At 40.5% G+C, this 15,373-nt stretch overlaps 1 protein-coding gene across 1 annotated transcript in view; it reads left to right on the top strand.

The window, feature by feature from the left end:
* The window catches only part of LOC126267940 (sentrin-specific protease 1-like), a 94,610-nt gene extending 87,288 nt beyond the window's left edge, over positions 1 to 7,322 (top strand). The window contains exon 8 of the mRNA XM_049973253.1: positions 7,227 to 7,322. Within this exon, the coding sequence (XP_049829210.1) occupies positions 7,227 to 7,322 (96 nt within the window). The remainder of the gene's footprint in view (positions 1 to 7,226) is intronic.
* The last annotated feature ends 8,051 nt before the right edge of the window (positions 7,323 to 15,373 follow it).

Below are 15,373 nucleotides of genomic sequence, written 5' to 3'. Positions count from 1 at the left end.
CCTATGTGAGCACTCCACTACCTGCTTTTGTGGCTGCTACACTGTTGCTGCTGCCACTGCAGCTGCATGTGAGGATGACACGGTAATCACAGTTGCTCGAACTGCACACATCTTGCTCAGCCTTGGTGCAGATACGCAAATACCTTGGACTTTTCAACCAGACCTGGGAGCTGACTTCCTCTGGTACTATCAACTACTGCTGGGTTTAAATTGTGCCCTCTTCTTATGATGGGATGGTCAGCAGTTGATCCTTCATGTGGTCAGCAATACACTGCCTGCCATCACTGCAACACCTTGTCACGCTGCTGCTGCTCAACACACCACTCCATCTCAACCAACAAAGTGAGGCACTATTCAACCAGCTACTCTTAAAGGCAGTCAAGCACCTGTCATTAGATGATGGCAAAAAGGTCATGCGTCTCACCATTGAACAACTATGGAAATGAGTCGTGGATACCACTACATCACTACATGCAGGTCAACAACATCTCAATGACCTTCATCATCTTGACACTGATCAGCACTGTGGCCCCACTACTATGGACACTTCTCAGGTTAGTGAAGCATTATAAACCCCATTGGAATGCTCTCCTGAGACAGTACTGTGTGACATTAATGGCAATGTCAAATGATGTCATGCCCAGCTTCCTTGACTCACTTCACTCTCCTCCATTTGACCAGGTACAGTCTGTGCTGTGGTGTGGGACATTACAGTCCACCACATTATGAGCACACTGTGTCCCCCTGTCCCTTGCCACCCACGCCATCTAGTTCCCCACAAACTTAAAGCGGCTAATGCTGCAATAGTGAACTTTTGTAAGCTTGCATAGGCAGCCCATCAGACAATGCTTGGGCTTCCTCAATTAAACTGCAGTGGAACCTTGATTAATGAGCACCTCCCATAACTCGCAATTTGCATAATGAGCAAACCAAATTGTAAAAAAAATGACTCACTTAACGAGTGCTATTTTGCATAACGAGTGACGATGGTTTAGTGTGATGTCATCAGCCATTCAAACACAGTGGGGGAAATGTTCAACAGTATGAACACCTTTCATTGTTGGCAGCAACATATGAACAATGTCTTTAGTATGTACCGCAGTTTGGGTTTAGCACTCTTTCTGCTACCATCTCATTGCAGTTTGTAGTCACACATTTTTCTGAACTTGTGTACACACAGTGGTCTTTTAGTTTATAAATTTTAATAACCTTCATAGAAATGTCCCTGAAGATAAAGCTACTAGAAGTTTACCATAAGAGAAAGAAAGCGACTTTTGAAATGGACTGTAAAATCACTCAAAATGTAAATGTAGTGTGAGCATAGTTGATTTATCACACTCATACAATCAGACTACATGAACTATTTGAACTGTTCTCATGAACAAGGACAAAATTAAGGAGATAGATTCTTCACAGAGAGTGACAAGAATATCTAAACAACAGTTTAATATTCTGGATGATGTCTGAAGGTTGCTCCTTAAGTGAATAAATGTAAAGCAATTCCAAGGCAACACTATTAATGAGAATTTCATTTGTGAGAAGGTGAGAATAATTTTCACTGGCCTTGTTAAGAAGATGCCAGGATCATCAGTAGCCAAAGAAGTGTTTAAGGGATGCCAAGGGTGGTTTGAGAAGTTTAAAAGAAGGATCAGCATCCACAGTATTGTGAGACATGGTGAAGCAGCCAACTCCAACACAAAGGCAGCAGAGAACTTCATCAGTAACTTCAAGATGATTTTAGACACTGGGGGCTATCTGCTGCAACAGGTTTTTAAGTGTGATGAGGTAGGTTTATTCTGGAAAAAGATGCCAAAGTGTGCCTTTATAATAGCAGAGAACAATGCATTGCCCAGTCTCAAGCCAATGAAAGACTGTTCAAAACTGCAATTCTGTGACAATGAATGTGGCAATTTGAAAATTAAACCACTTCTTAAAATTCAGAAACTCCACATGCCTTCAAGAAGTGTAAAGTCCAGGAACAGCAGGTTAAATGTGATGTGAAGATCCAGCAACAAGGCTTGGGTGACAAAAGACCTTTTCTGTGGTTGAATCAATGAAGTATTTGATTATTTGGTGAAAAAATATTTGCTTGAGATGAATTTGCCACTCTATGTCTTGCTTGTTATGGGCAGTGCTACTGCCCATTCTCCAGGCCTGCAGGACTACCTTCTGAAGAATTTCAATTCAACAATATCCAATTTCTGCCTCCCAACATGATTCTGTTACTCCAGCCTATGGACCAGCAGATTATTTCTAACTATAAGTAGCTCTACACTAAAGCACTCTTTTGAGCATGGGTTTGAGTTGACTGAAGTTTCCAATCCAACTCTCAGAGAGTTTTGGAAATACCAGTTCAATATCATGAACAAAAAGCATGGGAAGTGATTGCCCAGAGAACTCTCACTTCTGCTTGGAAGAAGCTTTGGTCAGAGTGGGTTGTCAAACGTGATTGTGAGGCATTTAAGTCAGTACATGTTTAGACTGCAGTCAACAATATGGAGCTAGAAGTGGATAACAATGATATCAATGAGCTTGTTGAAGATCACAGCCGAGAAATGGCCACTGAAGAGCTTATGGAGTTGCAGTGTCTTTCAAAGCAGAAAGCTGTGTGGAGGAGGGGGATGAGGATGAGGAGGGCACAGAACACCAAAGCAGCAATCTACTGATGAAATAAGAGAAAAGCTAAGAGCATGGGAATCAGTTGTATCATAGACTGAACGTCATCAACCCAATAAAGTATTGGCTATCCGAACTTCAAATTTATTTGATGATAATGCTGTGTTGCAATTTTGCAAAGTGTTGGCAGAAACAAATGACTATAGCTACCTTCTTAGTAAACAAGAATTAGTTATGTATTGTGAATAATAAAATACATAACACTGTATATATAATTTTCTCCGAATAATCAGCATGAATAAGATATAACTTTTAGTACTGTTTCTGCATGGAATGCATTCTCATATTTTACATTAATTTATATGGGATAAATTGTTTTGCTTAACGAGTGTTTCACACTGCGAGTAAGATTCTGGAATGAATTATGCTCACTATGTGAGGTTCCACTGTAGTACCTAAAACAGTGATGCTTCGAACCTATGTGATGACTACTGCTACCTCAAAGCCCATACAATCATTGACAGGTACCCCATCCAAAACTTGCATGGTTCTTCCCATGGTTTGGTGGGGCAAAAATTTTCAGTGTCAATTGCAAAACAGCATACCTGCAAATTCTAATGGCAGATGAAGATGTACCAAAAACTGTGATAATCATGCCATTCAGTGTCTCGGAGTTCCTCTACAAGCCATACAGATTAAAAAAAACATTGCAAAGACATGGAAAAGATTTATTGGCAGTGTACTGTTCAATTTTAATTTTTATTATTCCTATCTAGATGATGCACTAATTTTTTCACAAAATGAGCAAGACCACAATGAACATCTGCATATCACCCTTTATAAGCTTGCCATTAGTGAGGTTGTGATAAATGATGGCAAGTGCCAACTTCAGCAACCTTGTATGACCTTTGTCGATGGATCTGGGGTGTATCCTACTACTGATAAAACTGACCAGATACATCTCCTCCCACTTCCTAACAACTACCAAGAGCTGCATAGGTTTTTGGGGGTCATAAATTTCAACAGGAACCATTTGCCACGCTGATGAGACTTTGCTACCACTCACCCAAGCATTGCGGGGCAAGAATACATCTGGTAAATGACACCTGAGTTAGCCACTGGAAATTCAAGTGGTCTTTGAAAAAATAAAAGAACACCCGTTACATGCCATGACACTTGCCCACTCGTTGCTTGATACACTTCTAATTATTGCATCTAATGCTGGTGATCACATGATCCCCAACATTAGTGGGATCACTCAGCTGCTCAGGTGTTTCTCCTGCAAACAAATTGACACCCAAAACAAATGATTCATATTTGATGACAAATATTAGTAATATATGAAGCAGTTTGTAACTTTCAAGATCATATTGAGGGGACACCCCTTACCATATATAAAGACCATCGCCTGCTGGCAGGGCATTCTGCAACCCATTGGCTGATTCTGCACCCAAGAGAGTCTGCCACCTGGATTTCATAGCACAGTTCCACTGATGTGTGACATGTTAAAGGTGCCAATAATATCATGGTGGTCTATCTTTTCCATATCGCAGTTACCTCCACCCAGTTGGTCATCGATAGAATTGCAGATGCACAAGTGACAGATGCTGATCTCCACAGCTTGTTTAACAAAGCAGACCAAAGACTGCAATTGCAACAGTGCATGCTACCTCTTGTGACCAAACATGTCTGGTGTTACTTTTCAAGCAGATAGTCAAAAATTGACCTTCTCCACTTGCACATCCAGGCATGCATCTGTGCCAGCAGGCAAAAGCTGGCCACCATGCACAGCCTCCATTTGGTAAATTTCTGATTCCAAAGGGGTGGTTCCAACATGTCCACACTGACCTCAAAGGGCCACTCTCCAAACCACGTGGTTACTGTTACATTCTGTCAATGATAGGTCACATGAAACGATGTATGGAGACTGTGCCCATTTCCGTCATATCAGCAGAGACAGAAGCAAAAACTTTTGTCAATAGTTGGATGGCCAGATTTAGCTGCTCAGCCTTCTTTACATAAGATCAGGGTTTGCAGTTTGAATCCCTACATTTCAATGACTATGCAGATGCCATCAGTTCTGCACAACCAACTCCCCCCCCCCCCCCCTCCCACCCCTCCCCACCCCACCCCACCCCTCTCCTGTCCAATGGGCTCATGGAAGAGTGGCACTGGATGATGAAAGCTGCTCTCATGTGCCACTCAGTATCATGAAGGCCCTTCCTATATTGTGAGCTCCTCACTGTACCCACAGAATTTGAAGCACATGAAATGATTGCCACAGACCAGGACTTACTGGATTTAGTCACACCTATGTGCACACATATACAAAACATCCATGTGCCACCTACCTCCTTTCACATGACACAACAAACTTTCATTCATAAAGATCTGGCCACATATTCTCATGTGATGCTATGTCAGACGCAGTAAAACCCACCTTACAATGACCATCTACAGCACCATATCAAGTGTTGAAATGTGATACAAACACTTATGATATTGAAATTGCTGGAAAACAAATAACAGTGTCAGTGAACTGGCTTAAAACAGTGTGGAGCTTCAATGGACCTGTCACAAGAGACACTCACCACCCCAGTGACTCGTATGCTTCCCTTAGTAAATTTCCAACTGTGTGATTTTCTGCCTGATGACCTATCAGTCGTGTTACATGATACTGGCTTTGTGATTACCACTACCTATGCAGACAGGCAGTCAAGTGCAAGCACTGTCACACACATTTTCATGCACACCACTCTTATCCTTCCAGAAGTTGACATGGCAGGACTCACACTCCATTTGTCAGCAAAAGTGCACTCACCATCACCACCTCGGCCTACACCACCCCCGACCCTGCAAAGCATCCTGTGGACACGACAATGCAAGGCTATGCTGCCAATATGCCTTCCTCTACAAATGCTGCCATTAAAGACACCGTCAAGACTACTTTCTTATCTGCTTACACTACTGGAAGCAACCTGTTAGTCACTAAGTTGTTGTTGCATTTTGGGCATGCCCTGTTCCCCCTGGTGCACTTTTCTGACTATGATGTGTCTTCCATTGCATCCCTCATTACACAACCATTTAAATCACTTCAGACAGATGAACCCTTCCCCCCCCCCCCCCCCCCCTCCCCTCAACCGCTTCAGCCTCTCTTCACAAGCTCCGTGCTTCTGCACTATGGGAGGGTTATGGGCAGAGGGAGGGAGGGAGGGAGCAGGGGGGGGGGGGGGGGTTGCTCTGTTGCAGTGTAACATCTCTGACTCTGTAGATGAGGACTGACACCATGTGAGGCAGTGGGAGTCAGTATGCTAGTATGCTCTGTATGTTTGTAATGCTTAAAATGTCTTATGCATAGTAATGAAAAGTGTGTAAATCATTGTCAGCGAACAAAAGTTTTGGCTGTAGAAAAAGGGGAAAAAAAACATAATCACATCTTCACAGTAAAATTAAACAAGTAGTTGAAATAATAAAAGCATACAGCAATGATGATAAATGAATTTTAAATAATATTCATGCAGAACACAAAAACATGACTAACTCAAAATTTATTTTGGTAACTGAAATTAACCTTGCAGATAGTGCTGAAGACTTGAGTATATTTGTTGAAAATAGTGGAGATAAAATTGAAATTAATGTATCAATTATGTTGAAGTTGCTGATATGAGTGGGATGGTTGACTTATGTGCTGATGCAGTAGATGATGTTGATGAGGAGAGTAACTGTTTTCCTGTTTTAGAAGATAACTTTACTGATGATGAAAGTAGAAATTAAGTACTTAAGCTGCTGGGAATGACTGAGATTTAAACCAATTTACAGGTGCAATTTTATCAGAATGATTGTGTGTCAGAAATAACAGATCTTTATATATTATGTGTGGATGCACAAACAGTGCCCAAACACTTACGGGAATCGACAAAAATCACAAGTAATGAGTATAATGGGCAGGGGGCACTATGAATATAGTGTGGGACAATACATTAGGAATGTTGGTCTCATGGGAAGTGTGCCAGAGATAAGTCCCTGCAGTTGCATTATCCTCTGTGTCCTCGATGGCTCAGATTGATAGAGAGTGTGCCATGTAAGCAGGAGATCCCAGGTTTGAGTTCGGTGGGGGCACACATTTTCAACTGTCCTTATTGACTTATATCAACACCTGGTATGCAGCTAGGGGTATTCATTTCGTTGTAATTATGTTAATTCACTGGGGATTTGTGGTTTTGATGAAATATTTGGTACTGATAGAGAATTTGAAAATGATTGTCAGTTTGTTCAGGAGAACATTTGTTTTTACTCCACTTTTGGAGTAACTTTGAAGAATAAAATTATTGTAACATGTCACAATGGTATAATGTATGGTTATGGGAAGAAAGTACAATGGGTAGCACAAGATGTGTAGCTAAAAAAAAGAGGAAAAGCCTCCAGACAAAGTAATGTGTCATAGAAAAAGCAATAGTGATGTGACAATATTTTGTTCTTATTGAAAACTGAAAGGTTTCTCTATATGTATTGTGACAATGGGCATTTTGATTCTGTTACATGACTTTTCATGAAAATTTTATTACTACACTCTGAACATTTAAAAGTTATCTCAATAAATGATGTTTCAGCCCCTGGCCCAAGATGCTGGAGTTGGTGGTTGTGTGTGCATGAGGTGTACATGCTACTTGCTTTTTAAAGTAACAACTTATTTGCTCATTGACTAGTTTTCTTGCAAAAGATATCAACTTTTTTAATGTTTCATCTAATGTTTTACTATCTGAAAATCAGAACATTTGTGAAAACTTTGATTTAAAAGAAGTATTTTGCAAAATATTTAATTAATATGTCAGTTTATGTTATGTAACTGTTTTAATCAAGGCACCTCCAAAAGTTAAACACACTTCACCTTCAGATAATTAATTACTTCTACAGTTGTCAGAATTGATCATTGGGCAGTTCCATTACTTGAGCATCAGAATTTTGTTTCCAATTTCGTGCTTACCAACTTCTTGATATGCTATTGCAATCAAAGTTATCAATATCCTATTTTCACCATGAACCAGACTGCTTCAGACACTAAAACAATTGGATTACTCAACATAGACAGATCTCATGATACTGATCAATGACTCTGTTTTCACCACAAGCTGGAACATTCAATAGATACAAACTATTGGAGTGCCTGATTTTAAAATGCAATAAGATGTGCTCACTTTAATTTTGAAAACACTTTTGAACTGATTCCAATCTATTGTTATTGTTGTTGTTATCCTTGTTATTCTTATTGTTATTTAAATAAGTATTATATTCTAATTTGAATAATGCCTGCAAAGCAAATGTCATTAAAAATTCCTGACTTATAAATTTTGATGTAAGCAATCGATGTGTAATTGTAGCATATCTGAATTGCAGTGCTACATGAGAATCATCACTTGTCACTTTGAATCTGAGTTTATTTTTGGCACGTGCCAATGTTGGTCAGAAATCTGACTCTACTTTGTTCTGCCATAAGAAGTAGCATTTTTTGGTTCCATCTGTGAATTATGATTGTAAATATTTGTGTGTGGAACATCTGCAACTTTAAATTCAAATATTAATATACAGCACAGATAGCAAACCTCTTTAACCTACTGCACCCTACAGTGAGGAGTTATATCTCTTAAGACCACTGACCCTACTTTAAAAAGAATGGGCACTGCTGACCACGCTGTTTAGTGCCCGTAAACCTCAAACACACACTTTAAAAAGAAGCAACTGCAATGAATTATGACAGAGAAGTTAAGTAGATCTTACAGACTTAATAGTTACTGCCCCACTGATCTTTAAACATGAGTGTCCTCCTTTTATGTTGCAATTGTTTACAATAATGGTGAATTAAAACTCATTACTAAAATAAGATTAGTGGTTTCATTATTTAAAGGTAATGAACTTTAATAGCAGAAAAGAAGGAAATGATTAGAAGATGCACATTTTTAATAACAATCAATACCTGTTGTTATCATTTTAAGATTACCACAAAAGAGAGCAGAAACAGAGGAGTCAAAATTATACTAAGCAAAAGAGCAAGATTCTTCAATTATCAACTGGATAGTTAGAAAAAAAGACAAACTATAATTACTACTTTGGAGATGTTATTTCTACCCTTGGCTAAAAACTGAAACTTTCAGAGTAAATAAGTGGCAAACTAACAACTTCTCCGATTGAGAGCATACATCCTTGGAATAAAAAAATCGAAGCCACAAAACTGAACCTGGGAAATAACTTTTATGGCACTTGAGACTCCTAACATTCTGGAACAAAAGAATCTGAACACAAATAGTTTTTGGAATATAATATTTTTGGAAAAAGTAAAATCTTAGCAAAAAGATGGGAATGAGAATTTTCAGATGACATCTATAAATTCATAAAGAAACAGTTATCTGGTCACTAATAATTTCAACCCCACATCCTTCTTAAAAATCTTCAATTATTTATATCTCTTTCTAAACAGTATTTTAGTTAACCTAATGGGACTATTGCTATCAAAAATTCAGAAATGACAGTGAGTAATGAAAATATATGAATTCTTGCTAGAATAAGAAAATATGGACAATACAATTCTTCTGGATATATGACTGCTTTGTCAATATGTAAAATTCTCCAGTGTTTTGGTCACTGTTGCAAATGGTCTTCCTCTGGGCTGCTGGGCTAGTTGCTGAATGAGAGAAACTCAAGTCCTTATATACCAGTGGAACAAAATGTTTTTGTAAATAATGATTCCAAGTTTGAAGTAAAGAACACTTTATTCAGCACAAATTCACTAATAAATTTATTTGTAATGAGAACTGAAAAATCATTTGTGTTACTTGAAAGAGTCAGAAACAAAATCCATTGGTGTCATAACAATTCTGAAGGAACCTACATCCTAAATGGCTATAGCGCAGTGTCCAGGAAGGCCACTCTGTTTGGAGTATTGTGAAGCAGGGGGATAAGGGTATGGCGTAGAGTGGTATGTCTGGGCTGCTCTCGATGAGTTCCTATTGATGGGCTGCAAAGCATTGCTGACTGACTCCTGGCCTACAACTAAAGTGAGCACTTGAATTCTGGTGCTGGAGACTGATCTCTGCCTTAAATTTCCAGCAGGATGGAAGTAAGTCAGTGATAACGTGACATGTGTGTGGAACTTGTTTCATCATTAGCAGCACTTCCAGCTTTGTGATACACACTGGTTGGAAGTGTGTCTGGCGATACCGGTGGTGCCTATAACAAGTAGAGTATGAAGAGACTGATTGTGCACTGTATTGTGTCCACAATATGTGATGTCCTCACGGTACTTGTAAATAGTCTCCAGAGGTGAGATGCCTGTGGGACAAGGGTAGGCAGCCCACAGAGTAAAGATGTACTGTAAGAGTAACACAGATGGCTTACAAATGATATACAATATCCCTCCACTCTTGAGAAGCTGGAAAAGCTCAAAGTGCCAGTGAGATGGTGAGTCCAAAATGGCTGCCACACAATCCTGAGAAGAGGATGTTGAGAAGAAATTGCAAAAGAATTGGTGGTAGGGTAGAAGGCAGCCAGGTTTGAGCCACCCAGTGGCCCTCAGCTGGAGGCCCAGTAACCCAAAGTTGCCACTCCATAGCTGGCAGCTATGAAGTGGTGGTGAAAGTGACAGTTACAGAGGCGCTGGGAGACTTGGCTCAACTAATGCCGTACTTGGAGCTTGATGGTACCAGCAACTGATGCAACATCAGTGGACGCTGATGAACCTATAGAGAGTGGTCACTGGTTGAGATAGCATACAGGGCAGGAAGGGAGGTGACTACATGAAGAGTGCACTGATATGCATAAGGATTGTGGGAATATAGGATGATGCCATGAAAAGGGACACAGAGAGCAAAGGAGAGGTGACTGGAGTTGCGGAAGAGTCACCACCGAATGTGGGGTGCTCAAGGGCACTAGAGAAAGCTGATCAGAGAGTGGTCAGGTGTGGTGGGTAGACTATCACCACAATGTGTGCAGGAACATGAAGAAAAGCTGGCTGGAAGGAGGCAAAGTCAGGGGGAGGGTCATCACTGCGGGGTGCATATGAGCATAGAAAGAATCTACACAAAGAACAATGTGTGTTACCAAGAAGCAAAGGCATGAAGTGCTGTTCTGTCCTTGAAATAGGCCAACCTTGGCTGTGTCAGATGGCAGTAGCAGTGTGTTTTGGTGGGCAGTATCCGGCTTGTCCAAGGAAGGACAGCATCTGGTTCAGATGTAATGGAGCCAAGGGACAAGAGTGGAGTTGCAGACTGCATGCTCAGCAACAATGAAGTGTAGTGCATGTGAAGGTAGGCCATCCATGGCTGCACCAAGGTGAAGGTGCAGAAAATGAGCAGCATTGAGCATGGCAGGGAAAGTGCCATGGCTAGGTGGCAGTGAAGTCATTATGCTGTGTGCAGAGAGCTGGCCTTGGTTTCAATGTAAACACAGCTTCATGTGCAGTGGAAGAGAATGTAAATGGTGATCTCAGTGCTGGAATATGTTTTGTGCCATCCTTCTGATGGAGGCCAGTCATGGCTGCACCCTCATGGTGAAGGTGCAGTGTGATAAAAGCATCATCAGGCTCATGGCAAGAGGGGGTGGAAAGTGGGTGGTGGATGAGGACAGGTAATGTGGATGGAGGGATGTTGGAGGAGTCAGATAATTTGTCTAGGTCTTTGCCTCCCTCATAAGGTATACATCCATGACTGTAGCTCTGTGACAAAGGCATGAAATGGCAGGGCTGCATCAGGCATAGTTGAAAGGAGGGGGCCAAAGAGTCAGGACATAATAACAGTGGCCAATGGCCCCAGGTGCTATAGCATTAGGACTCAAACCTTGTCACCAGCAGACGTTCAGGTGATGAAAACCATGTGAGAACAGTCAACTATGGCTGCCATGAGTGGAGCAATGTTGGACATTGCTTGAGGTGGAGGCAGGTGGGATGTGGATGAGATGAAGAGATTGCACAAAAATTGAATGATGGCACTACAGCCAGAGGAGGTGCTGGTGTGAAGTCTGACACTGTATCAGCACTGACACACAGACATGAAATACCAGGGACCTGTGATGAACCATCCCTCATGACACTGGTTTATCCCAGACAGTTGCACCAATGATGAACCATCCCATGTGATATTATTTTGCCACTAGCAATGGCCTCCAGAAACACAATGGAAATAGCAAATGAACAAATGGTATTTAAACCCACAGAGTGCATAAATGTACACACAGTGTGAAGTCATTGCACAAACAAAGCATCCAACCTTGACACTAAAGTAATGTCTTCCATGAGACAAGAGCTTAACAGAAAATATGTCTTTTATCCTTGTTGTCATTGTTAAGCCTTTTTTACCAACCAACTGCAAATTCCTTCAACAACATTACTAAGCTCCAGATTTGGTGATGCACACAGTAGTAAACGATGATTACTACATTGAAGTAAAGAATACTTTATTCATAGCACAAGTTTGCATATAAGTTTATATCAAATAACAACTGAAAAATCATTTGCGATTACTTGAAAGTAACAGACATGAGTCCACAGGCATTATACAAATTCCAAAGGAAGATTCATCCCATCTGGCTGTAGGGTGGCACCCCGGAAGGCTGCACTGTGTGGTGTGCAATGAAGCAGTGGGGAGATGGTGTGACATGGAGCAGAGCATACAGTCTGGTCTTGACAAGTTCCAATTGATGGGCAACAAGGTGTAGCCAGTTCTTGCCCAGAACTAAGTGAGTTATTGAATGAATGTGCTGGAAGTTGCTCTGATGCATGGCTGCCCTCTGGTGGCACCTGTAACAAGTGGAGTATGAAGGGACTGTTTGCATACAGTATTGTATCCACTGTAGATGATGCCCTTGTGGTATTTGTAAATAGTCTCTGGAGGAGAGATGGCTGTGGGCCAAGGATAACTTGCAGTGCAAAGATGTGCTGGAAGTGTAATGTGGGTGGCCTACAGCCTGAATAATGTTCTAAATTAATAATTCAGGCAAATAAATTAAATAAATATTAGCATTAAAGAGAAGCTGAGAAATCACTTAAGGTAGTCAGGTAGCCAAACAATTTAATAACTGCATCCTGGAAGTAACTTAGAAGATTGGTATGGGCAGTTCTGAAGTTTAAGAAAAATAATATATATATATTATGGCGGATGGATATGTGTGTGTGTGCTCCCGGGATTGGAATGACTCCTTACCCTCTCCCTTAAAACCCACATCCTTTCGTCTTTCCCTCTCCTTCCTGAAGAAGCAACCATCGGTTGCGAAAGCTAGTAATTCTGTGTGTGTGTTTGTGTGTTTTGTTCATTGTGCCTGTCTGCCGGCCCTTTCCCACTTGGTAAGTCTTGGAATCTTTGTTTTTAATATAGAAAGAAACTTCCACATGGGAAAAATATATTAAAAACAAAGATTCCAAGACTTACCAAGCGGGAAAGCGCCAGCAGACAGGCACAATGAACAAAACACGCAAACACACACACACACACACAGAATTACTAGCTTTCGCAACCGATGGTTGCTTCTTCAGGAAGGAGAGGGAAAGACGAAAGGATGTGGGTTTTAAGGGAGAGGGTAAGGAGTCATTCCAATCCCGGGAGCGGAAAGACTTCCCTTAGGGGAAAAAAAGGACAGATGTACACACACAGAGTGTTGTGTGTGTGTGTGTGTGTGTGTGTGTGTGTGTGTGTGTGTGTTTTGGGAAAAATATATTAAAAACAAAGATTCCAAGACTTACCAAGCGGGAAAGCGCCGGCAGCCAAAGAAACTTCCACATGGGAAAAATATATTAAAAACAAAGATTCCAAGACTTACCAAGCGGGAAAGCGCCGGCAGACAGGCACAATGAACAAAACACACACACAGAATTACGAGCTTTCGCAACCAGCGGCTGCTTCGTCAGGAAAGAGGGAAGGAAAAGGAAAGATGAAAGGATGTGGGTTTTAAGGGAGAGGGTAAGGAGTCATTCCAATCCCGGGAGCGGAAATTCCATTACCACATAAATACAGCCAAATCACAATTATTTCACTATTTATATAAGTTTATATATATAAGCAATTCCCTAAGAAGCAAAAACAGTCTCAGTGTAGATAATAAATCAAGTGAATTACTAAAATTCTGTTTTTCACTTATATGTTATGTATTCAATCACATATTCCTACCATAGTAATATTACCAGGCCTTCAACTGACTTTTCAGCTGCAGAGATACCCTGTAAATCTTATTTTTCTCAAGATGTCTCGAGTAAAATTTCCTATCTTGAAGCCCATTCTTTCTAATACCTTCATCCTCCTGATGTTCCCATCATTAAATACAATAACTGCACCATAGGTTGCAATTCTGACAACTGTAGCAGATGCAAATGTGTTTTTAGGGCATCGTTTCTATATGAGTGAATTTAGAGACTCATTTGGATTTTGGGTTTTGCCATGAACACACTTTTTGAGAAGTGCACGATCAGCCAGAAACCTATAAGTGGGCTTGACAAGATCCAGAATACAATTTGGAAGCCTCTCTTTGTGAATGTAGGGGTTGTTATCCCTCTGAGCTTGTAGATATTTACACCAACTAATGTGGCACAGATTATGAATAGGATGTTCATCTGTTGACAACTTCTTCAAACATAGTTCTTCCAGTTTCTTTATACACTCTTTGTGATCGTGGTATGACTGAATGAAGAAAGAACTGAAACAAATACTAACAAAGAGATAGAGGGGCTGGCCAGTCCTTACCTCAGCTCAGTACAGCCGATAGATACACAAAACAGAACAGAAAATGTATGTATCCTAGCTTTTGGAACTTTGTTCCTTCATCAGGGAGGAGAAAGAGGGAAAAAAAGGGAAGAAGGGAAAGTGGATTCAGTTACTCATAACCCAGGTTATGAAACAACAGGGGAAAGGTAAACAGAGAGGATAGCACAGATCAGTCACAGATAAAACTCAATGCAACTAAGAGCAAAGGAATGTAAGTGGAGAGTCGGCAAAAATTCAGTGCTAATGGATTACCTGGTTGCTATTAAAATTGATGGCATGTGTTGGAATGCCAGCCTGGGAAGTCTCACAGCAATAATTCCTTTGAGAGCACAGATGTTAAGTGAGTGAATTCCACAATTTGTTGAGCTGAAAACCTCGAACTTGTTTGATCAGGTTGTCTGCCAATTGTATTTGCACAGTTTCCTTGACCAGTGAATCGAAACAGGATGAAGCTGTGGCCAGTGACTTGAATTTCCTGTAATCCATGGAATGATCTTTTCTTGTTGTGGCATGGTGTGAAGGCTATTCCTTTCACTTTGCTGGACCTTTTTGCATTTTTTATGTGAGATTGTGCTTTTTATACTCTGTGGTTGTTGCTTTCCTTTACAAGATGTCGCCTAAATACAAGACAGTGCTGTCAAGAGAAAACAATAATGTTTGAGTTGTTCCATGTCTGAGCTATCATTCCTTACAAGTTTAACATGTTTGCAAATGAGTATGAAGAAGAGAGGACACTGCAAAAGTAATGTTATAGTGAAAGAAAATGATAATCTAATATAGAAAATAGAAAACAATAATGGTAGAGTTATTTGATGTCTGGGCTATCATAATGTGAATGAGAAGGATACTCACAAAAGAAAATGATAATAGTGTCTGAATTCTGACTTTTGGTGTGGAGTAGCAAACAGTTGTGGCATCGCAACTAGTGGGCGATCACCCATTTGTCTATTAAAAGCTTTACTTCAGAATGTATGTGGGATGCAGTGTAAGATGGTAGAGTATTATAGGGTCAGTAAAGG

Source organism: Schistocerca gregaria, chromosome 4, assembly GCF_023897955.1.
Source record: "Schistocerca gregaria isolate iqSchGreg1 chromosome 4, iqSchGreg1.2, whole genome shotgun sequence".
NCBI classification, from domain to species: Eukaryota; Metazoa; Arthropoda; class Insecta; order Orthoptera; family Acrididae; genus Schistocerca; species Schistocerca gregaria.
This window is presented reverse-complemented; position numbering and strand designations above follow the sequence as displayed.